The 26069-nt window shown below is 39.7% G+C and overlaps 2 protein-coding genes across 3 annotated transcripts; one reads left to right on the top strand and one right to left on the bottom strand.

Moving 5' to 3' along the window:
* Positions 1 to 798: 798 nt before the first annotated feature.
* LOC111252101 (popeye domain-containing protein 1-like) lies at positions 799 to 16425 on the top strand. Of its 2 annotated transcripts, XR_015329412.1 has the most exons (2): positions 799 to 2659; positions 16297 to 16425. XR_015329412.1 is itself a non-coding variant. In XM_086991636.1 (1 exon), the coding sequence occupies exon 1, from the start codon at positions 1802 to 1804 to the stop codon at positions 2561 to 2563; it is 762 nt and encodes a 253-aa protein (XP_086847762.1). In that variant the 5' UTR covers positions 799 to 1801; the 3' UTR covers positions 2564 to 3747. The 2 variants fall into 2 exon arrangements, 1 of the variants encoding a protein (XP_086847762.1); XM_086991636.1 differs by lacking the exon at positions 16297 to 16425 and having other exon boundaries at positions 799 to 3747.
* Positions 4451 to 16665, bottom strand: LOC111252093 (uncharacterized). Its single transcript, XM_022809521.2, has 10 exons — positions 16273 to 16665; positions 15336 to 15440; positions 14475 to 14730; positions 12442 to 14072; positions 11641 to 12162; positions 10728 to 11255; positions 8447 to 10375; positions 7888 to 8147; positions 7486 to 7694; positions 4451 to 6273 (listed from the first exon to the last, which is right to left on the bottom strand). The coding sequence occupies exons 1-10, from the start codon at positions 16663 to 16665 to the stop codon at positions 5969 to 5971; spliced, it is 6138 nt and encodes a 2045-aa protein (XP_022665256.1). The 3' UTR covers positions 4451 to 5968.
* Between the last annotated feature and the right edge of the window lie 9404 nt (positions 16666 to 26069).

The following is a 26069-nucleotide window of genomic DNA, read 5'->3' as shown; positions in this document are numbered from 1 at the left end:
TCATATGACAACACCTTTATCGTACTCAAATAGAATGCGAGTAGCAAACTATTGTCTTTAGCCGTCAGAGGAAACGGGGGACTTGGTTCCAATTTGCACTGAGCCTGCTACCTTTTAAATTACATTATTATGAACAGCACCTTTTAAATTAGCTGAATATATGTTACCTGCTATACCTTATTATCTTCCAGTGATTTTCTATATAGAAAATCTGAATTCAGAATGTATGAGAAAATTCTTTCTAAAAATAATTAGCAGTATAAACATCGTTTATATTTTCGTACAGTGTAACTATTCTATATAAAACATACAAAAGGGTGAGACAGTATTAAATTTATATTTTCCACGCACAAGGCAGTACCTGAGACGTGCCGGCTAAAGGGGTTAATCAGCTTGGAGGCAAACGGCCCAACCAATAAATAACAAATTGATTTGATCCATAAGTCTGTCAAATGAACAATTTGAAAGTTGTACCTATATCTGTATGGCTTACTAATTAATACAGGTGTGATAAGTGCACCTTTCCCTATGCTTTTAAGTTACTCTAAGGATGTTACCGATCTACTACAAAAACAGTATTATCAACATATCTTGCTTTTAAATAAATATCTGCCTTATCCGATCTCGTAGATCTGACCGTTTTCAGCGTCAACGAATCTTGGTTAATGCGAGCTCCGCTAAACTGTAACCGCAATTGGTTTTTGTTTCAAAGATTAAACGGACCGGACCTATTTACAAGTGGAAAGCATACAAATCCAAAAACAGGGTTAAGTTCTCAATCCAAAACTGTTGAGTCCCATTTCATTTTGCTCCGGTAATCTCTGACGTTGCTAAACGTCTCTGGGACACCCAAGTGTAAACGGTCATTTAAGAAGTTCTTTTACGAAATTTAACTAGCGGTTTGGGTTTACGTCGCGTTATGGCCTAGTTATGAAAACTCAAGCAATTTTTCAGTGATATAAAACAATTGGCTTAATGAACCTAAACTTACTCTATTTTTCTACCATATTTAGTCTACACGAATCAAAATCATTATGAACAAACGCGCAATATACCGCAAATGCTTACAAATTATATTCACACAATTATATTCAAAATATATTACACCCGAACGCACTGCAATTTAATGAAATTAATTTTATTGTTATCCGAATCAATTATCGGCAGAATGCTCCAAAATCTTATTCATATAATAGTGACCTTCTTTTGAAAAATTCTATAGACCATCTTCTCAGAAAACACACAAATGAATATAGTAGCTTTCGTATCACAAACAGACTGCGTCGACCAAAATGATTTATGTTAATTACTGCGTATACCAACAATTAAACGAAGACAAAGTGATTCTCTTCAATGTCCGCTAGATATGACAGTTACCGGCGTCCGCATCCATTCGGTAGCTCACTACCGTATCGAAGAAGTGTATGTTTAAGCAGCTATTACGCATCCCGTTGGAGCATCCGCTTGTTTCCCTTTTAATGTTATTTTCCTGCTAGCGGAGCACACCTGCCCCTTCTTTAACGACATTCGCCTCGCTCGACGCCAGACTCTTACTCAACTCTCAAACGCTAACGCTTTATTATCAAGAGCCAGGTTCAATCTGGGCTTACTTTAAAAATACTCTTTTCTAGCAGAGGTCAATGGTGATACGGTGTAGTACAGTTTATCCGTCCAACGTAGTGTATGCGGTACCTCCAAGACTACAAACTGTATTGGATGAGGTGATACATCAGGGATACGAAATCGATCACCAGTCTTTCAACTGCTAGCTCTTGTCGAGATTTAAGCGAGGTTATTCAAGATGGCTTTCATGGACAATTTACCGTGTCAAGCTGGCTGGTTGCCTACGAATCACATTCTATTCCATTTTGCCAACGTCTGTTTGTTTCTTTCGTACGCTGTCCCCTCGGATATACAAGGCTTATTGTACCTTCGTGTAGTTCTATTTTTTGCCTCCTTGTTCTTTGCTCTATGGGGCTGGCTTGTGTTATGCGCCCTGGATACGTTTATGTGGAATGCCATCTTCACCGTCATGAACGCGGTACAAATATACCTTGCGTACCAAATGCTCCCGAGGAAAATTCGCTTTATACCAGTTATCGAACGACTCCACGAGAAGCTGTTTGCCCCTCTGAAGGTTTCAAAAGAAGAATTTAAGCCCGTGTACAATGCCGCCACGGAGGTAATCTATTTTAACGAAGGGGAACTGTTCGAGCTGTCGTATTTTGCCAATGCAGTCTGCTTAGTGATTCGCGGACAAATCGCAATGATCAGCAACAAAAAACCGGTTAAAGAGTACTATCAATATGAGTTTATCAACCCTTCATCGTACTTTGCTCCTGCACCTATTAAAGAGTTAAGCCAAAGTCAAGAAGTCCATTTGACCGCGGTATGTACCAGCACGATCATACTAATCTGGAGACGCGAAGAGCTACACGGTGTGCTAAGTCAAGATCCGCACCTCCAGGTAGTGTTCGATTGCCTTGTGTACCGTCAGATGGCGCAGGAACGAACTAGCACCCCAGTGGGGACTGCGCCACCCCACCAGTCTCGTACCCAATGATTGAAACTGTTGACGACAACATGTCTACAACAGGCAGCTTACAATACGATCGGCAGTTGGACATCTATTAGAACATGGTACCGAATTCGAAATCAGGTAAAATTACCATTATAATCGTATGTAGACAACCAGTATAATGGGCTTATGTTTTAGAAAACAATTCAACATTTATCGATCTGACAGAGACCAATACCCGTTATCTCAAGGACGTTTGACCCATTTCTGTTAACCGTTCAGACCGCTCGCGGTTCGTAATTGGGTGTGCTCATACCCGAATTGAGTGTCTACTTACGACAGTTTCAACGCGTAACTTTTTTTATATGGAACGATAAGGATAAGCGATAAGGACGCGTAGATCTTAATAGGACCAGGTCACGGTAACCGCGATAATGATATCTTCTCCGTTTTAGCAGCGCGCAAGCGGCGTCTTGGCATACCTATCTTCAATGAAAAGGCTTACACGCAATTAGATACAGCTCGCCCAGGTTCACCATTAACATCGAACGAAACGTGTCTGCCAGTGACGTTTCTAGTTAGCGTATAATTTTTGAGTTGTCATAAGTTTCGGGCATGTTCGGAATATAGAACAATACAAACAGTAGATGATTCACTGAATGCGAGAGATTTCAGTTAGTTAAGGATAAGGAGGAACTGTGGAAGATCGAAAACACGCTGCAAATCGAATATCTCGCCAGTCGTTAACCGGACGGATGCCTAAAACTGTAGACAACGCCTTGCGGGCATATGTGCAATAGGCATTCCCAAATAGTCCTTTGATTAGAATGTTACTTTTTCACAAGGGCTTGATGTGTAGATCCCGTTTACGGTCATTGGACCTCACTTCTAGAGGTGATGGTAGCATAGGGCTTTAAGCCACTCTTTTAATTGAATTACAAAACGTTACATTTTATGACGAAACCGAAAGATTCGACTATACCTAGAAAATGCTGGTTCGTGACTGTGTATATGACTGCTTCTATGGGAGATTTTTATAAAAACTCTAAATGCTTCCATAACTTGTTAATTGAGTACAATATATGCCAGGGGTTCTAGCAGCTCGAGAAAGGGTACCTTCACTGAATCATATTTTCATTCCGATTAATATAAGTTGGAAGCCATTGTAAATTTTGTATAAATTTCTTTCCGTAGGGAATATTAATAAATTAAAATTTCGATTTCATCAATATTTTCTCATTTATTCTATTGTACTGACTTGCAATAGCTTTACATAGTTACCTGTGCTGTAACTACTGTTACAGCGTTTTTGACTTGGAAATAAAACGATATGGAAAAGCAATCGCGCTTCGACTTTCCGGTTAGTAGCAGCAGCTTAGAAAAGGTGACCGAAAAGTCTGCGTAAAAAGCACCGATCTGACTTTTTAGACAACGCTATATTGCATGAATATTTGCTGAGCTGAAATTCTGTGCAGCAACTCAAACGGGTACGCTAATCGTTACTATGCTATTTTATTTATTCAATTTTCTCTCTCTCTCTCTCTCTAATATATATATACACATATATTAGAGTGAAGGAGAGAGAGCTTAAATCGCATCTAAAATGTTACTTAAATATTGCTCCGAACGATTAGCCTGTAATTCAGCGCTCAACGAAATATATTTACACGCAGTTTTGAACCCAGAACATTACCTCACGAAACTGGACAGGCACATCATCCCACGGCAAGAGACTTCATCGAATATATTTTACGTATCCTAAAAGTGAGTTCAATTTGTTTACAGCCGTCTCACAGCCTATAATTCTGCATTGTTCAGCATACCTCTAAGTTGAAATTGAGTTCATTTTGACTGGGTACTTAACTTTCACACTCTAGACCCGTCTTCTTTCTTGATTTCTGTAGAACTAGTATAGTAAAAACACGTATAACGTTGTCATGTGAGTATTTCAACGCTGTTTTTTTTATCATTAACTTTATTTACATAGTATATATACATCTTATGAACTGAGCGGGTGGAACATTGAGACAACAATTTTATTTCCTTCCCCACAGCGTAGCAAGTGAACCAGTATCCTTTGTAAAAGTTGAGGCTGTTCACATTGATTACAGGACAAATCACGGATCGTAACCAGCCAAGGTTTCAATTTATATACTGTAAAGGGATCATTCGATTTCTCAACGTTGTCTAGGATACATAAAGCGCAACCTATTAGAATTTTGCATTTGGGCCTAATAGCCATCTGTAGTAATAGGGAACAAATGGTTTCTATTATAGGTAAACTAAACTTTTTTTTGTATTTCACCCCATTAATAAGTGATTATAACCCATTGCTCGTTTGGTCGTACCGGATTTATATCGTGCACATACGGTTGTACAGCATGAGAAAACGCTCCTACGACAAGGATCGAAGTGGCAAGAGCAAATGTAGTTTTCCTTTGCTTAAAGAACCATAAAAAAATAAGAGAACGTAAAAATTATCGGTAACCACTATAACCCGTTCATGCTCATGCAATATTCTTCGTCTCTACCAACTTATGTATGTATATGGCCAACAAACAGTATCTAATTACCAGAATCTATCCTGAGTGCCCAAATATCGTATACCACGATAAAAAAATCTGAATTATGGCATGGACCGTAAGTTGAAGCCATCTTCTGAAATTTCTTATTTGATTCGTAACCGGAAAAAGCACCTTCCCCATCACTACGGCATTTTTGAAGAGCACCATTCGTTCGCCCAGATAATTTGCAGTGAAGTCATCGCTCCCGATGAGAAATGAGCAAACTTGTTAGGACCTCCTAGTACTTCAATAACACGTCTTGCTACAGCTATGTGGTGCGGGTCTGTATTCGCATGTCCACACCGGCTAATGTAGAATATCTTTATTTATATCACAAGTTGAATGTATAGTTTATAATGCATATAGGCGACGCTACATATGAACAATAAAAAAGTAATGTACTTGCTGCTGACGTGTAAGTAAACACTATATTTGTATGTATAATATAATATTGTATTATATACCTCTAAATAATAGTAGTTAGCAAATATATCCTATGTATACATAAACTATGTTTTATTTAACCACGTCTTTCCACCCAAATCGGGTTAGTATTCACAAGAGTGATTCGATTGGTAATTATTTCTATTGATGTAACAGTATTACATCACTACTAAGCTTATCAAACGTTTTATCTCTGATGGGCCATACGTATGTATTTGATATCACGCTGACACAAAGTGTCCTGATCAACAGTCGACGTGTGGCCTTGATTTACAGAACCGCTGGCGCCTTCTTTGTTCACGGACAGGAAATCCTGACGATCCTTGCTTTTTGCCTATAGGCCTGAGTATTCTTCAATCCTCCGTAGTGACCCTATCCGTTTACCTCTTTGCCTGCCTGCGAGTTTTTCCTTTATTTATCCTAGCGTCTTGCGCCATTTCGTCTAATTTGACGCTATTCTATTCTTGTTTCTAATCCTGTTGTGATGCTGTTGGGGGTCTCGTTTGGTATGGTTCGCGCTGCTCGTACCTACCATCTTCGCAGCAGCAGACGATCCCGTTGAGGTGCTGTAGCAACCGGCATTGTTTATACGGGTGGCGCTGCTGTCGCTGGAGCCAGCTTTGCTTATGGCAGAATTCTCTTGTTGTTCCTTACGTTTTAGGAGCTCAGCTTCAATCGCTGCCTGAATCTTCATACAAGCAGCCTTTTTTTCGAGGTCGACTTTTTCCCATGAGTCGTCCGTTATTCCTGAGAAATAAACCGTATTGTTATTCTTTTGTCACCAATGAGTTTTGTCCGGCAATGAAAAGGGTTTTCAATCATGGAACAATTTTTAAACATCGGCCAATATCCGGCCGATTCTATCCGCATGCTTTATTTGTCTAGTTAAATATCGACAAATATTTTTTACATTAGCAGAGAAAAAATAATTTTTTTATACATTGATTTCTTGAACTACCAGTACGAGAACAGAACAAAATAAACCTAACCAACTCGAGTGGAAAATGTTGACCGCACTATAAGGAATCCTAGACACTGAGCTGATGGCTAAGCCCCTCGCAGTCCTTTCGAACGACTACGTATTCATCAAACACCTGCTTGCATTTCTATGAGCGCGCTTTCCTGACGCCGCCACCATCGTTGATGACATCTCTACCTAAACCATCGTTATCGAAGGCCCGTTGATCGAAAAGGCCGCACGGTAGCAGCAGTAAACAACCAATATACATAGAAGGATACTTATATTGCACGCTTGGGCCTGCTCGAAAACGTGCTGACCCTTATTCGAAATAAGAATGTCCCGACAGGAAAAAAGATCATGAGAATGGGAGTCAGCTGTTACCGCTGCAGTGACGGCTAACACATGTACTCGAAAGTTCTGCCGTCTGTCCCGCTCCCGCCTCATTGTCTATGAAGAAGGTCTTATCATTCACCTTCTGTGATGACGAGCTGTATCCGGCGTCTAAACCCAATTAGGGTATCGGCGAGGTGAGGAAAACACTCAGCTCGCGAACATTTGCTCTAATCGTAATTCGTCAGTTGCGAAATAAAATGCAGAATGGATTACGGAGAGAGAGTCATCCCCAAAAAAGTCCAGAAGTCGCAAGTGTAGTGGAAACATACACGGTCTTTCAATAAAATGCGCACTTGAGCTGAACAAGCAAATTCGCTTCAAATGTAAATTAGAAATCTTCCTGTTTTAGAAATGATATCCTCTCTGTTCGAATAGAGATTGTATAGGTTCGATCTGTCTGGCCCGGTCTGAAAATGGCATACGTGTCTCAAGCAGAAATGTATGCCGTAAGCGAGAAGTTGAATTGAAAATTTAACATTAATAAGCACTGTGTAGATGAGCTGAAAGCTCTTATTGTCACTTTATCGTTGAATAGCGAGGTGTTCCAGACGAGAAAGTTAATAAGCCCGTTTGATCGCTACCAATAGTAGATGAATGACAATTACCGGTAACATTGAGTATGTCAAGAAGCTTCTGATGCTTCGCGCGTTGATGGGCGTATAGCTTGCAGCGTACCGTATATTGACTCAGGCACCACGGGCACTTCACATAGGCCACTCGGACTGAAGCTGCCAGCGTCTTGTAGCTCTGTGGGACTTCCGACATTGGATGATTCTGCTCAATATGTTGTTTTCTTTTCGTGCTTGACTTGTAACTGCAAATTGTCGTCGTAAATGTAAACATTATTAATCAGGACCTTGGTAAATCCATACGTTATTGTTGCTGTTGTTGCTTACGTGAACCATGCTTATAAGGCGCAAAAATGGCAGAAACGTCGGGCGTCCATTCATGCATTTACACTGCAAAAAAAAAATACTATTTACGCACACGACAATGATTCTGCTCACCTTTTATCGCAGTAGGGACAAGGAAACTCGCTGATGACTTTTTCGAACTGGTCTTCCAATGAAGTGCTCTCCGGAGGCAGTTCCGGGTGTTGTTTGGCGTAATGTTGGGCAAGCATGCCACGCTTACGGAAACCACGTCCGCATTGATCACACTGGAAGGACCGAACCTGAATTCCAGCCCCCTCTCGTTTGAGGCGGCACTTTTCCGGCGTCGACAGTGCTGGCTGTGTCGAATCCGGAGGAGCTTTCCTCGTATCCATCTGTAACCGTTGTTGCATATCCAGGCCATGTGACAAACATAGTTTTACAAAGTGTTATATTTAATTAATTCGCATTTACCCAAATATCCTATCTTAACGACTTTGTAATAAATTATTGAAGAAGGTACCACAGCAACGTGGTCGCTTACTCCCTTTGCAGACAGGATTCTGTATCAACGTTATTTTTAGTTAATTACACTTGTCGTTAGTAGATAGATATGTATATCTTGTGTTAGCAAAGGAAAAATTTGTCTGAATAGTTTCTATTTGTTTTTTTTGGAACAACTAAAATTACCTACCGTCTGCGAGCCTTCTTCATCATCCTTCTTAGTGCCGGGTTCTTGCGAGTTCTCTTCAGAATGCATGTTTCGTACATGGTCCAATAATTTGTCCTTTCGACTGAGGATTTTCCCACAGATATCACACTTGAATTTTTTGTCGCCTGCTTCATGTACCCGAATGTGTCGCTTATATTTGTCGGTTTGACAGAAAGTCTTCCCGCAAGTCTCGCAGCGAAATGATTTTGTCGTTGGATAGATGTGATAGAGTCGAATGTGGCGCCTTAGCATTAAGAAATCATTGAGGGTCCGCGGACACTTTGGACACTTGAATCCTTCGGGTGTGCTATGTTCTTTCGAGTGCAGGCGCAGCGTCGTCACATATGAGAAAGACTGCTCACAAAGGAGACATGGATATTCCAGCCGCTTTTTTTTTTCCTTGCCACTAGTCACTGCCACTATAGCTGCCTGCATGTGAATACTGCCTTCGCTCGGTAGCTCAGAGCCAGCTGATGTCACTTCGGCACTTTGCACCTCCCCCCCGTTAAGTCCTAACTGGTTGACCCGTTTCGGCTGCGTTTCCTCCATGATCGACTTTGGCAATTTTTTTTTCAGCGGTGTCATGAATGTTGCCTTCGGACTTTTTGAGCGCGGTGGGCTCTCACCTTGTGAAACTCTTTCAGCGTTGTCGCCACCGTCAGTGTTTACCCTACCGACATTATTTCTTCTATCATTCACACTATTGGGTTCAGTCAGCTCGCACGTTTCACCGTTTGTTGCCACGTCCTCGTTAGGACTCGCACTTTCCTCCGATGGTAGAGGCGAATCGATGTTGTCGATACTAGTTAAATTGCTATCAGCCCGAACATAGTGTTTGTTCTTAATGTTCTTAATAAACCGCTTCTGCTGTGGCAACGGCGGGGGAAGTTCTTCTTGTAGCGACGAGTTGGACGAGTCTGACGTCGTTTCGTCTGAGCGGACGCTTGAGTCAACCGAATGCATCGAAGAGCTCGAGTGCAACGATGAAGTAGTCTCTTCTGGACTTCTGCTTGCTACTTCTTCATTTCGCCTCTGCAAGAATTTCGAAATTTTACTAGGGACCACCTTCGGCTGCTCACTATTATGGAGCAGCCTTTGTTGCACTGGCGCGACAAGATCCCCGGCTCTCGCAGATAGAGCTGTCTGGCATGGGACGCGCTCTTTTTCACGAGCATCGGTTCGTTTCTTTTTGCACGGATAATACATTGTAGCCTCGTCGATTACTTCATCCGTGTCGTCCAAATGGTCAACGGCGTCGTACCGCCTTTGCTGGTGTTGATGATGGTTATGATTCGAATTCTCCTCAGAATTTTGATCTGAGGATGCGGCTGACGTTGGTGGTGGCCGTTTCTCAGTTACTGAGGGCGTTTGTCTTTGGTTTTCTTCTACGGTGGTATCTAGCGGTTGGGTTTGCACTGCAGTGACATCCATTGGAGCTGCATTAACTGGTGGCGTTTCCACCGCGGTTTGAACCGGCGTTTCGACCTGCGCAAAATCAACGCAACGGTCTGTTTCGAAGAACTCATTGGCGAGATCCCTGTTGGTTGAGGATGACTGCGCTTGATCTTGTTGGTGTTGCTGTTGCTGCTCGGAGGACGTCGAAGCCGGATGTTGCTGAGGCTGGTCTTGTTCATGAGGCAGTTGCTGGGGCTGTTGTATTGTCAATGGGGATGACATACAGCTGTATCCGTCGCTCGCTATAATCTCGGTTTGAAGGCTGGCGCCGCATTCATTGCTCAACTGGGTGATGTGCTCAATGAGTTCAACAGCATCGAGTGCCTTGTCAGCTGTGTTGTATAGTAACAATGCGTCTTGGGCACATGTCGAATGCATAGGATAGTTCCGTTTCGATTTCCGTGGCATCAGATTGTCAATCAATGAATCCGTCAGGTAGAGATTCGGATTCGATAACTGTAAGAACATTGTAGGTTTATAATAAATATATATAAAACGCATAAATTGATCGTTCACGAGAAACGGTTTTAAATAGATATTGATGACTCTGGCTAATCAGGAATCATATGATGCAATAATCACCGAATAGCGATAAAATCACTGTTGAAACAACGGAGATCGCTATAGAGTATAAAACCATACCACTTATCGAACTATACAATATTATCGATTAAAGATTGAAAGATAGACAAGACCTATCTTAATATAGGGTGAAAAATATTTCTATTACAATTGTCACGTTGTAGCGTTATTTTATGGGTTAGGCTAAGCGAAAAAGTTCAAAATTGTGCTTATCATGCCGGCTAACCTCGTTGGCAGTTGGAATTAGAACGGTACCCGTCATCTGCGAAGCTGAATGCTGCTGGCGGCTCGTAGAGGATTCCTGCCATTGACCACTACTCGGGTATCGTGGTATTTTTGGCTTGCGGACCTGGCATAATTGGCCTGTTACATCCTGGTTCGGCATCGCAGCTGGGTGTCCTGCCGGAACGACTGCAGCAGCCGTTAAGCTGCTTAAGTGTTGCGCGTCATTATGTTCGTTAACGAAGTGCTGAATGAGGATTTCTGAATTTGAGAAGGTGCTGCCGCAGTCGAAGCACTCGCAGACATTTTGCTGAAGCCGATATCGCTGTATGTAGGCGTCTGAATACCACACCTTGAGCTCGGTTTTCGGTAAAATCTGTGTGACAACCTTGAAGAAAATTTGCCCCCCCTGCTGAACAATTGCCATATTTTGTTCCGAAGGTGAAGCGGCTGTACGGACAAAGGACATCCAGTTTGATCGCTCCTCATCGCGTGTGTCCAGGATCACGCAACCGCTGACGTCTTCTGACAGCTGTAGATAGTGAAGAAATGCGTGAGGGCAAGCATATTAGTATATTACGTGCACTCGTTAAAAGCATAGTTCAGAAATGGAAAGGTCTCTATTGCAAGTATTAAGATCAATGAAAAAACAAAATCCATGGCAAAGGGAAATGATTTTGTTACCGTATCACAATGGAATAGCGGGTAAAAAGTTTCATAATTGAGGATTGCGCACTCCTCAACGAAGAATATTTTAAGTATAAAGAAACGTATAAAGAAAGAATCGTTTGAAATCTGTATCCCAAAAGCTATTGAGCTTAATGCTGTTTTATTCGAATCTACCTGTAGTTCATTATCTGAATACTCTTACATTTCAAACACTCAATTTTAACTAATTATTTCACCAGTCCACTTACAAAAATTGGAAAAGGCACGTTTGGTTTCTGGGTGGTCTTGATTGGCACCCCCTCCATTGGGCCGAACATTGTCCGTAGCGGAATGACGTTCCTGCTAAACACGGCGTAAACGGGCGGACCGTTCACATTTGAGGCGACATTTTGTATGACTAGGTGGTTCGACGGAAGCGTCGCAAAGGCTCTTGATTGGATTCGCTCGTCTTTAATCATCAGGACACGGTGTTGGGAGCACTCCTTCTCGTAGAACAGACCACATTCGTCGCAGAATGTACCGCAATCGTCCTTTGGCTGCGGAGACCTCCTATTGCTTTGAAGGCTGCTACGGTCTTTCTTTGGTGGCCGTAAGACACTAACGCCATCTTGTCTTTGGTTCACATTTACAATCTGTGACGGAATACGGTTCTGAGGGCACAGCGAAGTATTGGCATGGCTTTTCGAAAGTGATAGGTCCACGCCTACAATTGTGCCTTCTAGCAGATCGTTTGGTGTATCATCTTTGCATAAAATCGTCTGCATAGGATCCTTAAAATCGATATCGAACATTATTAGTAATTTATGAACTACAAAAAATATAGCTAGCATTATAGAGCTTTCCACTGAGTCTCCCCAACATCGCTATAACCCTAAACTGGTAACCTATTTTTATTAATGGGCCTACAGTATTAATATTATAGTTGATAAACAGAAGATAAAGGAATGCAGTTCTATAGGAAGATTGTGCCAACTCATAACCTAATTCAGGAGATAATAACAACGATAGCAGCAACAACAAGAGCCAAACATAGGAGATACGATACTGACCACAGACCCCATGTACAGCTGCGGATGCAAAAGGCCTGTCGAATCGACGCCGCCACAGTCCAGCTGGAGACTTCCAAGACAGTTCACACCCCCAACCCCACTCACTCCAACGACTCCATTAACTCCGAGAGTTGCTGATGATGATGTCGATGTTGAAGACGCCGAAGTCAGGACTAGGCCTCCTCCAGACGATGCTGAAGATCCTCCCATCAAAGTGCCAAGGCCCGACCCACCAGTCCCTAGCCCGCCGAGCCCCCCAATCATTTGCGAATACGCGCTGTTCTGAAGCTCTTCTGCGGCATACTTCTGAGCTAGCATTTGCTTATGGTTGATTGGATAGTTCTGATTTTGGCTTTGACCACCTCCCGTGGCGCTGCCGGCTCCGACACTGCCATTATTGTTATTGTTACTGTGACCTACATTGTTCGTCCCCCCGTTGCCATTATTGATCAGAGGCGAATTATTATTCACTAGATGATGAAACTGCGGCTGCGTTTGAGACGAATGCTGTGAATGCGATTGCGGTTGCGAATGCTGTTGCAAATGCTGCGAAACATGTTGATGGTGGCCCTGAGCCTGTTGTTCTGGCTGTTGTTGCTGCGAATGCTGGTGTACATGCTGGTGGTGGCCAGCAGAGCCGCCTGAGTGGTGGGATCCAGACGACGCAGAGTGGTGCGAGCTTAAGCCTGATTGATGATTCTGATGAGAAGTATTATTGTTGTTAGCATGGTTGCTTCCGCCATGTTCCCCGTTGTTATGATGACTGCTATTGCCACTGTGGTTACTATGGACGCTGTCAACTCCCTGATCATTGTTGTTGTTGCTGGCGCCACCCTCATCTCCACTTCCGGTTTCAACAGAGCTCGAGCCCGTCCCTGATCCCCCACTCGAGCTGGTGCTACTACCCCCGTGTCCCGTCATTCCGATGCTGGTAATAGCAGCGATCGTTGATGACGTAGCTGAAGGAGATGATAAGTGGTGGTGGCTCCTGCTGGCCGCATTCGAATGGTGTCCGTTGGACGCATGGTGGGGGGCGCCGGTGAGGTGATGGTTGCTGCTTGAACATGCAGAGTGGTGAGTGCTCGAAGAAGAATTACATCCATGAGGATGCGGTTGATGGTGATGCTGCAAGGAGTGGCTAGCGAGGGATGAACATACGGATGATGGAGTTCCTATGTTTACCCCTGTCGGTGTCAATGACGACGAAAGCGAAAGTGACGACAGCGATGCGGAACCAGAGGGTGACGTTGAAGTCGACGATGATGTTGATGAGGAGGGTAAATGAGGTCCACCTCCGCCGCCACCATTGATTCCATTTCCACCAGGGCCACTATGCGAGGAACACGACGAGGGATGGACGAGGTGGCTGTGGTGATTGACATGGTGATGATGATGATGGCTTGGGGAAGATGAATGGCTGGATCCACCAGCATTATTATGAAGGTCGATGCTGGGGCCAGTTCCTGAAACTGGACTACCATTTGTGAGGTGACTGTGGTTGTTATTACCAGTGCTGAGATGGTGGTTGACAGGAGGCGCTGCGACAATTGATACTGGCGAGTAATTATAGTTTTCAAGGCTGTATGAACCGGGCGACGCCTGCGATGTGCCACCGGAAGTGATGTATGGGGCTGTTAAAAAAAAAAACGTGAAATGGAAGTTGGACGTGAAAAAGAGAGCAACGGAAAAACCCCTGCAAAGTGCTGAACCAGAAACGCATATGCTAGAAGCGGCCGTCCATAAACCGGTAGTTTCGTACTATACTCACGAATGACAATTTTTATGGAATTAATCTGATAGTTATTTAGAGCACTCATAGCGATTTTATAAGAAACTCGAATTTACAATTTTATGCGTAATAGGTGACTCACCGATTTGTCTTTCATAAAGGTTTTATAAAAATAACTTGTTTGATTTCTTATAATACTGACATAAGACTGTACGAAGGGTCGCTTTCGTAGTTAGCACACTTTGATCTCTACATATTGTAGAAACTGGATTGTTGAGCTTCTTATTGGGTATGTTTCCCGTACCTGAATGCGAACTGGTTCCCTGAGAGCCTGCGCCGTCGAAGTATCGCTGAGTAGACGGACGAAGTTCGGGCGGTCCCGGCGCTTGAAGCAGGTCAAACAATGCGTTTTTGTCAAGATGATCAAAGTGCAGATTCGGCAGTACGGCCGTTTGTAAGGCCGACGTTGGGTCCTGCGGCACTAGGACTAAAGATCCAGCACCATCTCCGGGCTCCTGCGTGCAGGCCATGGAACCTCGGTGTGACACAGCGGGTTGATGCTACACAACATCAAAGTAAAGAAAACTAAACTCTTTATTTCTGATCTCTCTGAATGTGTTATCAGTTACCGTAAAATTACTTCAAAGACAGCTTGCAATGTGATCTTCTATGCCAGAAGATAAATGAGATTGGATCATTTCCATGTTCAATAGCAACATCCTATCCTACATGCTGTCAAGAGGCAGTAGATCCGCTCAGTTAACCAATATGCACAGCATGGTGGTCAAGTCAAGTGCTGTTCAAAAGAAATACAACGCCGCTAACAAATGATGCTCATAATAAATAACAAGCAGAGACAATAGCTAAAGGTAAAGTAAGGCGTAATGCACAGTGTGCAGTCTTTATTTCCAATACTCTATCACCAATCTACCAAACTGCGTTGAATAATAATAAACGTAAATCCTGAAGCTAATTTCATTATATCAATATATTTCTTAACGCTCCGTAACTGTCTACATTCAACATTAGCACATTACATAATAGAGTTGAATTAGGCATCAGCTCCAAGTAGGGACTAACTTGCTTAATAAGATCTTTTTACACGAACAGAAGACGGCGTCTATTCGTTCATCATGAAACGTAGCTAGTCTATATTAGAACGTACCAAGTCGAGGACTTCCGGTAGATCAGACATATCAGCATCAGTGGCGATATCGTCCCCAATAGCGAACTGCGGTTGAAGACGAGCAGCCAATGCTGCCACGTAAGCCTTAACATTCAACGCAATCATCAAAGACGTATGGCCAAAAAAAAATATTATGTTAATGTTGGAAATGAAATTACGCCACTTAGTTCTCTGTCTATTCTTCGTACGTACAATGCACGAACGGCACTTGTTAAGCAATGCTGATGATAGCTCTAAATGTTGTCATTTAATCGCAATCACTAGATATTCTCTTTGTTTTTTTCTTTCTGTTTGACTTTTAGTTCCGCTCGAGTTGCGGAAATGTTCAGTTCATCTATACGCATAGATATAATACGATGATGTGATTCTAATGAAATGATAGTAATCAATCTCTTTTTAATTTGCACGCATATGTATGGCGCTTGAATGAAGTTAGAATTAGATTTAGACTTAAATTAAAGTTATTGCTGATAGCGAACAATATACAATATTCAATGTAACGAAAACAAGCACGAGCTGACTATTAGATTTAGATAAGTGTAATTATATTACTTCAGCTATGAGTTTCGTGGTTCCTATGTTTATGCGGGCCAGATTCATCAGCATGAGGCTGTCATAAAATGCCATGCCAGCAAGCAGCTTAACGCATGCTCAACATACAGCTGGAGTAGCCATTGCAAGGCAGGAATAATCCCAATTATCGTTTCTATTATTTTATAACGAACGAATTTATCTCCACGGTGCACTTACGCAGTAGGAAGACTACGATTGTAAATCTACAGACGCGATACAGAACAGCTGTATTTGTATCATCTTTTTTAATTGCCCAGTCAACTTTTTCCTCTCTGATATAGCGGATTGGTGAAGACAAACTGTTTGCATTGGACTAACTTTAAATCACTGCTATATTACTTGCCTGTGCATATTGCTCGTTTACCAGTTGAGGATCGTGAGATCCCGTTCCAGCCGTTGGTTGTCGATCTGCGGTTCCCTGATGCTGCGAATGATGGTGCGTATGCGGATGCGTGTGTTGGTGCAGTGAAGCCACGACACCCTGCGGTGGTGAAGCCATCTCGAATACGTTCGCAGTACCAACTGGACCTTGGCCTCCAAGGGCCGATACCCCCATGCCTGATGCCTCAAGGCCTCCGGGGGCTGCTACGGCTAGTGAATTGAGTCCGCTAACGCCGGTGACGCCGGCTGGTCCTGCCGCTCCTGGAGGCGCTAGACGGTCGTCGTAGCCGTAAGCTTCAAGGTCCCCCGGTGCAAGGCCGGAGGGCCACACCACGAGCTCCTGACCTAGAGACATTGCGGGAGCTTGACCGTGGTCGGCAGCTCACAGAGGTGCTGGGTCGTAGAACAACATGAGATTACACCCGGGAACCGTTCGGGGTTGTCCGTGACAGTCATTCATTTTGGTAAATCTTTCACTAGAATTCGGAAAGCAATAGCATGACGTGACATGAGTGGTGCAGTCAATGAGTGGAAGTGACTGAAGAAGTAAAAATTTGCAGGAAAAACTTGCTGATCTTAGTAACAACAATGAATGCACATAGCTTACTAAAGTCAAGTCGATATTGCCAACCTGATATACTTAAATAAACATAAAAGTGCGTTTTATTGTTTACTGGAGAACACTATAATATACACTGTATATTATATATATATATGGACATATAATCTTTATATATATATATATATATATATAAATATATAAAAAAAAAATTAAAAAAAAAATAATAAATATACAAAAGCTGTAACATAAGAATATACAATTTAAGCTGTAGTCGAGATATAAACCTTAAGCTCTAAATAATGGTATATAATTAGTTTTTTTAAAAGCATTTTGCATAATCTTCTTCTTTTAAGCAACTTCTTAAGCAACTTTTTAGGCAGTACCCACTTTATTTGGATAGTTGATTTTCTCCTGAGGTCAGTTTATAGGATAATCTATAAAATAACCTTTTACATAATAATTTTGCTGTTACTTGTCATCTGTCAGAGTTAATATATTTTTTCTGTGATTTATTTAACGTTTTCTTGTGTTTATTAGATGTATTGGTCCATTTCTTTTTGGGTACGGAGAACCACATGGTAAAAATCCTCATCTTATTTAATTCATATTTTGAAATATTAACAGTTATTGAGGGTCAATGGTAACCCATGCTGATCGCCTACAGTAATTTTCATAGGATCTGTTAAACGACCTAATGCTCTGCTTCCCTTAAAAAAAAACTACCATTATCTTTCACCTATGACTTTATGAAAAACTCAAAAAAGAATATATTCTTTCTTTCTAGTTATTCTCTCAGCAATGAATGAATAATTCAACAATTTATATTCATTATCCCGTAAAAGGGTTATCAGACGATTTCTCGATCGATGAGGGTTGTGACAAATTATTTTGCTTTGTTAATGAGTTTTATGAGGGTTTTAAGCCATGTTATCTTACGATTTTTCTGTGCAAACAACGTAGCAGAAAATGCAAATTGATTTTACCAGAGATGACAACAATCGATTTTATAGCGGTTCATCGATCAGTTACAGCTAAATAGATGCTCAAGTATTTGTGGAGTTTATAATATTTTAGTAACGCTCGCGAGCTTATTGACTACCTAATTATCGGAGTGTCTCCAGTTTTTCAATCGCATTGGGTAACTTGATCAAACACTCTGTGCCAGTGAATTATTTCTCCATTTCTTTCCATGTCACATGCTATAAAACAAACCCTAGAGATAGCTAGTTTCAAAATTATCAATCGAAAAACACCACACATAGTACACGCAACAGCATGCGTACATCCCAGTGTTAAATAGAGTGCTTATACCGATAAGAAAATGATCGTACTACGACTAATGGCTAATTGCATAAAGCAGTGCAAGATGTATCCCGTGAACAGTCGCTCTTCTAACACCTTGGCTCCTCTAATGCAGCATTACTTGTAACACTGCTACCCCAAAGTAGAGCCATCATCGGCACTGATTTTAGCAACTCCTTTATTTGACCGGTTTCTATTAGCAGAATAGCAATATGTGGCTTAGCGGTGTTCAACTATGGACAACTGGCAGTCAGTAAGTCAATGGCAGCACTGGTAATCATTGATTGAATCATTTACAAGTTTTCGGGCTTTGAAGGCTCTAAACTGTGCACACGTTTCCTGACGCTGTTAAGTTCAATATATACTGTTCCATGTATACGCTGTTACTATAAGGAGAAAAGACGTACAAGCCGTTGGTTTACGTACAAGTCTGCTAGGCCTACTTACAGGTCGTAATCCATCTATATTGCATTTGGCATCGTTACATTCTAACGTGATATCAGAGAACTATCACGTACCTCACTAGAATATGCAATGGGATCAATTACGGCATGTATACGGTTACTACGAACGTCATAAATAGATCATTAAGATTAAGTAAACTTGTACTATTTGCAAAAGACGTAATATTAATCACAGTTAATCAAGTTTTAATAGCAATAATATCAAGTACATATTGGATGCTAGCACCACATTAGTCACTGTGATAATAAGTCCGACAATTTCATTTGCTGCAAGCGGTATCTCGGTAGCGGTTGGCACTAATCACGTTACCGACAAGGATGGCAACGTTCGCAGCTTTTATACCTTTTTATACAGTCACGGTAAAATGATAGTTGTAGATGAAATGCTTAATTTGTAGTAGTTTCCTCAAATTTGATAGGAAGTCTTAAAAAATAATTGTCTTTCATTACTATTGTTAAAATCGCCAATCATCTCAGTAATACGTACACGTCTACCAAATGCGTTAAGTACTTCCTTTATACAATTATTAACAGGGATCATTGTCCCTGCTTGTACACCTTCCGCAGTTATCTCTCCAATAATTAATGCCGTGTGTGGTGCATTACTAATAGCTACAAAAGGAGGGCATTTAGTAACATGAGCTTATGCTAAAGATACTGTGGTTGTCATTTGGTTTACTTTTAGATTTCTCATATATTTGTTCTTCTACACTAGCATCACTTAAAACAGCGGAGCAGTTACCTAGCGTCGCATCTTCTACGCGCCTATACCAGTTTATATCATGTTTATCACACTACCAGCTCCAAACAATCAGAGATTTATATTTAATTTGATGACCTTTATTTAGCTCATTATACCACAGACTGACGAATATGAAAACAGAGCTATTAGTGCATTATTTCTAGAGCAAGCTTTAATTTAATATTATTAGTTAACATAAAACGGATAGCACTAGTTGCATAAAGGAACGACGAAATTATACTCAAGCTATGAATGGCGTTCGCAATAGCCGTAGATCATTAATGGTTACAAAAAAAAAAAACGAGAAATTAGTTATGATATCCTTAGAAGTTTCAAATATCTTCACCTGCTTAAAAATGCCGTACGTTTATCTCATTGCACTAACGGTATTATGTAAAGACAAATTTGTCAACGTCAAGAAACATTAATTGAAGCATCAAATATAGTTCCTTTAAAGCGAAAGATCATTTATATTGGTAGAATAGAGACTTTAAATGCAATAATGCATTTATTAAACATTGACGTCATGCACATGAAGGTCTTGATTAACCACCTGAAATGCCAAAGTTTGATATGACTTGCTTTTGGCCAAGATGAATATATTCAGATAGACTTTTTTTTTTTTTATAAAAACAGAGTAAAATAAGTTAACAATTATTCAACATAGATATTTCTATTAGTATTTTCAACTATGAAATCTATAAGTACACTCGTTTAATTAAAGCTAATCGTCAAAGAGTTAACAAATCTTACTGCTGCAAGTGAGCAATCTAATGCCACTAATAACATGGAGCCAACTGCAATAATCGCAGCTATGTGTGCTGCCATAGCTTGAGAAACTTTAACTCAGTACTACCAGTACATACGTACTTGGTCTACTTAGCTCACAAAAGAATTCTATAGAACTAGAAGATGGTACGGAAATTTGCTTTAGGGTCCCAGATACTTGATACATTTCTGTAGATTCAGAATAAGCCCACTTTATAAACGCTCAAATGTTCAAGAGACCGGGTGCAGTAATTATTTTATTCGTAGAAATCTTCTAATTCACCTAATTTGTAGAATATGATTGTACCATTTACTCGTGATGGCCTAAACGATAAGACCCGTAAAGGACTAGATAGCCTCTTTGCACATGGGCGATTAGAAAATATAGCTTGAATGCTCGAACTTATATTGCAGCAACTAATCACAAGATTTGTCATATAGTAGTAGGAACCCATTTACGTCTGAATGTTGATTGCAACATTCGGCGATTACCAGTAACTACATAAACTAATATCGATATAGAAGCATTCCTTCGTACAGAAGGAAACCTAAAAAAATGGTAACGACTATTACATTTACGTCGTACATGGTACTGATTCTGGCATTAATTTTACTACGTCACTTAATAGCAAGCACAACACCGGCTCTACAGCTAGCAGCAATAGCTTTCATCGATTTGGGGAAAATGTAGTTGTTATTCCTAACCACCCGTTATTAGGCTTTATAGCCAATGGTATTTGCCTGCCTCTGTATAGTGTTTTACCCTTTACGGCATACACTTTCGGAGGTTTGGTTTACCCTTAAAAAAACAGCACCTGTATTTGGTGTCATTGTAACTGGAAGTAGCCAATATATGCCATTTATAGAAGACACGTTAAGGGTAAATAAATTGTTACTAAAAGATGATGAGTTTACAGAAGGTAGAAATGAAAAAAAAAAATCAATATTTCAGGCGCTCTAGTTCCACAAATCTGAAAAAAATATATATGTTAATGCAAGAAAAAAAGGCGCCTGATCTCGATGCGAAAAACCTAGTGCAATTAATTTGTTATCGTTCTGGCAAGCTCCAACAGTAGCGGTCACGTATCACAAAATGACATCAAGGCCGATTGTAATAGTGGTTGTTATATTTTAGGAAAAGGAAAATATACAATTTACGATATAAAATACGATTACTAGGCCTCACTTTGGTGCTTATTGCTACACGTAATACTCCTAATCGCAATCGCGGATGTAGCTGCCCACGTAGATTTTTTTAACAGCTTTAATGCAGGAATACCTCACGTATTTTAACATTAGACAGGGTATCTATAAATACGCTTACTATAGATGAGTAGTACGCAATAAAAATGCTAAAACGCTTACTCGAAGATCGTTTCAATAGGCTCAAATTAGAAAGCTTGCTGAGAACAGGTCAGAAATTCAACATAAAACTGATACGGACAGTTAATTAAGCTATCCATATAACAAACGACACGTAAAATCTCATCAGGATTTCCACAAAATGACTGAAGTTACGCAGTTCTACTCTACATCCATGTCTCCAGCAGTCAATTAAGATTATTCTTTATTCATAAATTAATTTTTATAGTAGAAAGCAAAGCCAATTTCAATTGGACCATTGGCCTAAGTCCATGTGTTACTGCGCTGACTGCTCTGATTTCCCGACAATTGTTAAAACGATAGCTGTCTACACAAAAGTTTTGCAAGTTTATTATTAACAAATCGTAAAATTGCTAAATGTACATTCTTGATATAAATGTCCATCATCGTTTGTAGTCCAATAAATACTATAAGCAATTTAAGAGCTCTTTCCTTAGATAACTGAAAGTTGGCTTTCCATTATCGCAACAATCTTCCGCATCATTGTGATACACACTGTAAGTACACTCAAACTTGACGAATAAACATTTTTGTATTATATCAGTAAAATGAACAATTATACAATGAAAACCTATGCTTTGTATCTCTTAAATACGACACGTCATTAAAATAACCATTATTATTTATTTTCATTGATAGATTATTCACCAAAGGCTCTATTCCTTTGTTTCTAACACGACTTTCTAACAAACCGTTCTTCATTTTCTTCATAGCTGTTAGCATACATAATTTTAACTTAGAGCTATTTTTATAGGTTTAGCAGCAGGATCTGACATTACATCTCTGCCATAGGAGTATTCCACATAAGCCCATGGCACTCCCTGCGATACCACACATTAAACCAAGTTGCAAAATCATTTAGCACTACTATGGAAACACTAATACAGGTGCAAAGCACAGTCAACGCGAGTAATGCTATACTATATTTAAATAAATTCATTCAGAAACCTTTGAAAAACCTGCAGTAAAGGGTACAGCGGTAATAGGCATAAATTGCCTTCCAGCTAATTTAAATTTGTCAATCCTTTTCCTGTCAAAGCTACCAAGATGGCTAGTACAGTTTAGCAAAGCTCATATTTTAGCTATTATTAGTATAGTATGGAAGGAACTGTATCACAGAGAATAGGTATTTAGTACCCCATTATTCTAGCTTGGCAAATTACCGTCACAGTAGAAAACAAAACAAATCAACATAATACTAGTAACCCACCTGCCAGCTTTGTTATGTAGCCTTTCCATAATATCTTTAACTGGGTAGAAATATAAATCGATTTCATTGCTGTAAATATCAGTATGACTATAGTAATATTTCTAGTCGTTAACTTCCTGCTACTCCTGGTAGAACTTGTACTTAAATTAACAGCAGCAGGTAATAACAATATTAGAAACGCTTTTTTTTTTTTAGCTCCTAACGTATACTCTTTCATTGTTTTTATGGACTTATATTTGCATTACGATAGCTATAGTTAGTTATAATTTATTATCTTATCTTAGCCACTACAGGGGCTACTGCATGCATATATGTCTATAATACTTTTCTAAATATAAGACACCAATGCTTTAGCTAGATTTTTCAGCACTGTCACCATCAGGTTCGTACCTAATAGGCATGAAGATATATATATATGCTAAAACGATTGATTTTATCAGTTCTAAAATAAGCATTAGCTGCACTATTGTTGACGGTATCATTTTCTGTACACATGTTGATCTCGATGCTTACCAGTAGGGGTAATGATGCAGTCAAAAATGTTAGACAAAAATTAGATTCCTCGTTACTACTATTATTATTATTATTATGATCTGTACAATTTAAACTCAAAAATGAGTTTTGCTTCGCAAGATCTTCAACAGCTTTTTTATGAAAATAAGATTTGCATTACTATTCAAATCTTAATTATATTATTGATATCTAGATTCAGCGTGAATATAAGATAAAAGAAGTGTGTTGTAGGATCATAAATAGGCAGTTAAGTAAAGTAGGCCTTCTGGTACGGTTTCAAAATCGCTAGTAAATTGCATAGTTACATTCTACATTTATCTATCAGTATGTAGTAGTGCCTCAGTCAACCTTACTGTAATCTATTTTGCTAGTGACTTTGTAATCTGCGACTGCAATACCTAGCCATATATTATTTTGAAACTACTTGAGACATCCTAATGAAATAAGAAACGGTCTTCTAAACTTACAACAAATCTATCTATATAAGTTGTACGGTATAAATCAAATCAAAATAATCACTACATAAATCATCTTTGAGGCCAGTGCCTCTTAACTATATCACCTAGGCTGCAGGCATATTTGACAAATGACTGATATAATCAAATTCGGATTCAACAGCAATAATTTTATATTTTTTTTAAAATTTTTATTATTAAAAAGCATCAACGTGCATTATAAGAACAAATAAATAAAGAGTCTGTATTTGCTTGTTTTGTAATTCGTAAACGTTCTTTGCAACGCTTCTGATAAAAAATGTACAATGATCGGTTGTACTGATACCTTTGATACTGTGTTCTGAAACTATTTCTATTATTGTTATGTATAAGCTGCTGTAGATTCTTTCGTATAAATGAAAAATGCAAATCTGTCAACGGTAATAATCTAAGTTTGCTCATAATGCTTTTATATGATTTAGCTATTTTATTTAAAACTTCTAATAGCTTGAATTTGTCTTACATTCACATGCACCCATGCAAGATGATCATTTTTTCCTTTGAGTCTATACCTGTCCTTTCAAGCATTTTTTGTTGAGTAGAGCATGGTGCAAAATATATACCACTGCATATGACACTTTCTTTGCTGAGCTTTACCCTCATAAATGTTGCTCATCCAGAGGCTCAGTGCTCGCAAAACCAAGTACAATAACTAATGTACCAGTTCACGTACCGTCCGTCACCTATTGCAATAGCGCTTTTGACAACGTTTACTACCGATGTGCTTCACAGACAACTTGTTGTCCCCCAGCTGCGGCTTTTGAATCCACAGTTATTCTAGCCTCATCAATTGATGTGAAATTAGACCTATAATCAGAACTTTGATTATCCCAGCGATTATGTTAATCACTGCAAAATTACTGATTAATACAAAACATTGTGTATCAGTGATCGTATTTCGACTACCATATAAGTTTTTTAAACCAGCTATTCAAGTCCCAACTGATCACATTGCATAAACTGACCTAGTTGATGATGTAAAGTCTACCCCCTTTACTACTATACTATAGTACAGACTGATATAATTTTGGATGTGTTAGAAGTTAAGAGATTTTAATGATCATACTTGTATGTAAAAAATGTAGTTATTCAGCCAGTTATGCAGTCGGTTACTAGGAAAGCTTCCGTAAACCGATGTCTTAATCACCAGGGTAGCAGTAACTTGCCGTAAATGAAGTTATTTATGTGCTCCTCTGCTACATCTGGAATAACAATAGCTTATTCTACAAATGAGTAGTTTCACTTTATTGCCCTGTACCTAACAAAGAATCAGTATTTCTAAATCTATCCTGAATTATTGATTTTGATTAGTTCGCAACCTATTGAATAAGGAAAGTAATATGTTGCTGACAACATCTTTGTGCTCTTGATTATCAGTAATCAACATTATAGCGCTCATTCACAGCGTTTGTCAGCACTAAAACACCAACTCTCTCAGTCTCAGAGGACCGTTCATATAATTGCTCAAACACTCATAAGCTGTCACCCATCATTAATTATGTAAGGTGGTACTAGTTTGTTGTGTATATTCTGTGTTTTACTGACGTAGTACGAAGCTGTTCTAATATTTTTTGCAGAAGGAAATACATTAATTCAGTTTACAAATTTTTTTTTCACCCTGTTGCCGAAACTAATGCTTTTCTTTATAGAAGCTTAAAATGCAATATTGTTGCAAGTCAACTTATATGAATGTATGACATCTTGATTATATTTCTCGTAACTCTCCCATGGAGCCTACCCAATCTCTAGCAAAAAAAAACTAAGTACAAAAAACATTTTTGTTATAGTACCAATAAACAAGTTATTAAGTTCTCCAATTATTATTATAACGAGTTATTAAGTTCGAAAATGATAACTACTATATAACACACTACAGCTAATACTTTGATCCGAACAACCGTATTTTTTGATGAAATGCATCTATTATTTTACCTACTCATACATGCAAGTCGCTTCATGAAGTTTTTTGGGACATTTTATCAGAGTTCTCAAACCGAGTAAGCTTAAGTATCCGCAGCATTGAGTGCGCTACGAAATTCTACTCATTTTACAATTAAAAAGATACAGGTAATCTATATAGAACAATCGATACCAGCATATCGTCTATTCTATCCATAATTCAGTTTATGTATTCTTATACATAAACGAAATTATGGATAACATTGGCGGTGGCATCGAATCACATCCCGATCATACAACAGTTTTGTTCGGTCGTAAACTCGTTGTTACCACAGTCTAAATACAGATGGCTCGTTTGTTTAGCTTTACATAAATTGCTCCGTTGTCAATCAACCTTGGATATACCTCACGTTCAGAAGCAG

Source organism: Varroa destructor, unplaced genomic scaffold (genome assembly GCF_002443255.2).
Source record: "Varroa destructor unplaced genomic scaffold, Vdes_3.0 BEIS01000001.1, whole genome shotgun sequence".
Lineage (NCBI taxonomy): Eukaryota > Metazoa > Arthropoda > Arachnida > Mesostigmata > Varroidae > Varroa > Varroa destructor.
The sequence above is the reverse complement of the archived record's forward strand: the minus strand, read 5'-3'. Positions and strand labels throughout refer to the sequence as shown.

What these genes read in the sequence shown, in the direction of transcription:
- LOC111252101 (XM_086991636.1), top strand. Translation starts at nt 1,802, where the DNA reads ATGGCTTTCATGGACAATTTACCGTGTCAAGCTGGCTGGTTGCCTACG.
- LOC111252093 (XM_022809521.2), bottom strand. Translation starts at nt 16,665, where the DNA reads ATGTCTCTAGGTCAGGAGCTCGTGGTGTGGCCCTCCGGCCTTGCACCG. An exon ending in TACCGGAAGTCCTCGACTTG is followed by an intron (nt 14,731 to 15,335) that starts GTACGTTCTAAT and finishes GATGTTGTGTAG; the next exon opens with CATCAACCCGCTGTGTCACA. An exon ending in ATGAAGAAGGCTCGCAGACG is followed by an intron (nt 8,148 to 8,446) that starts GTAGGTAATTTT and finishes CAACGGTTACAG; the next exon opens with ATGGATACGAGGAAAGCTCC.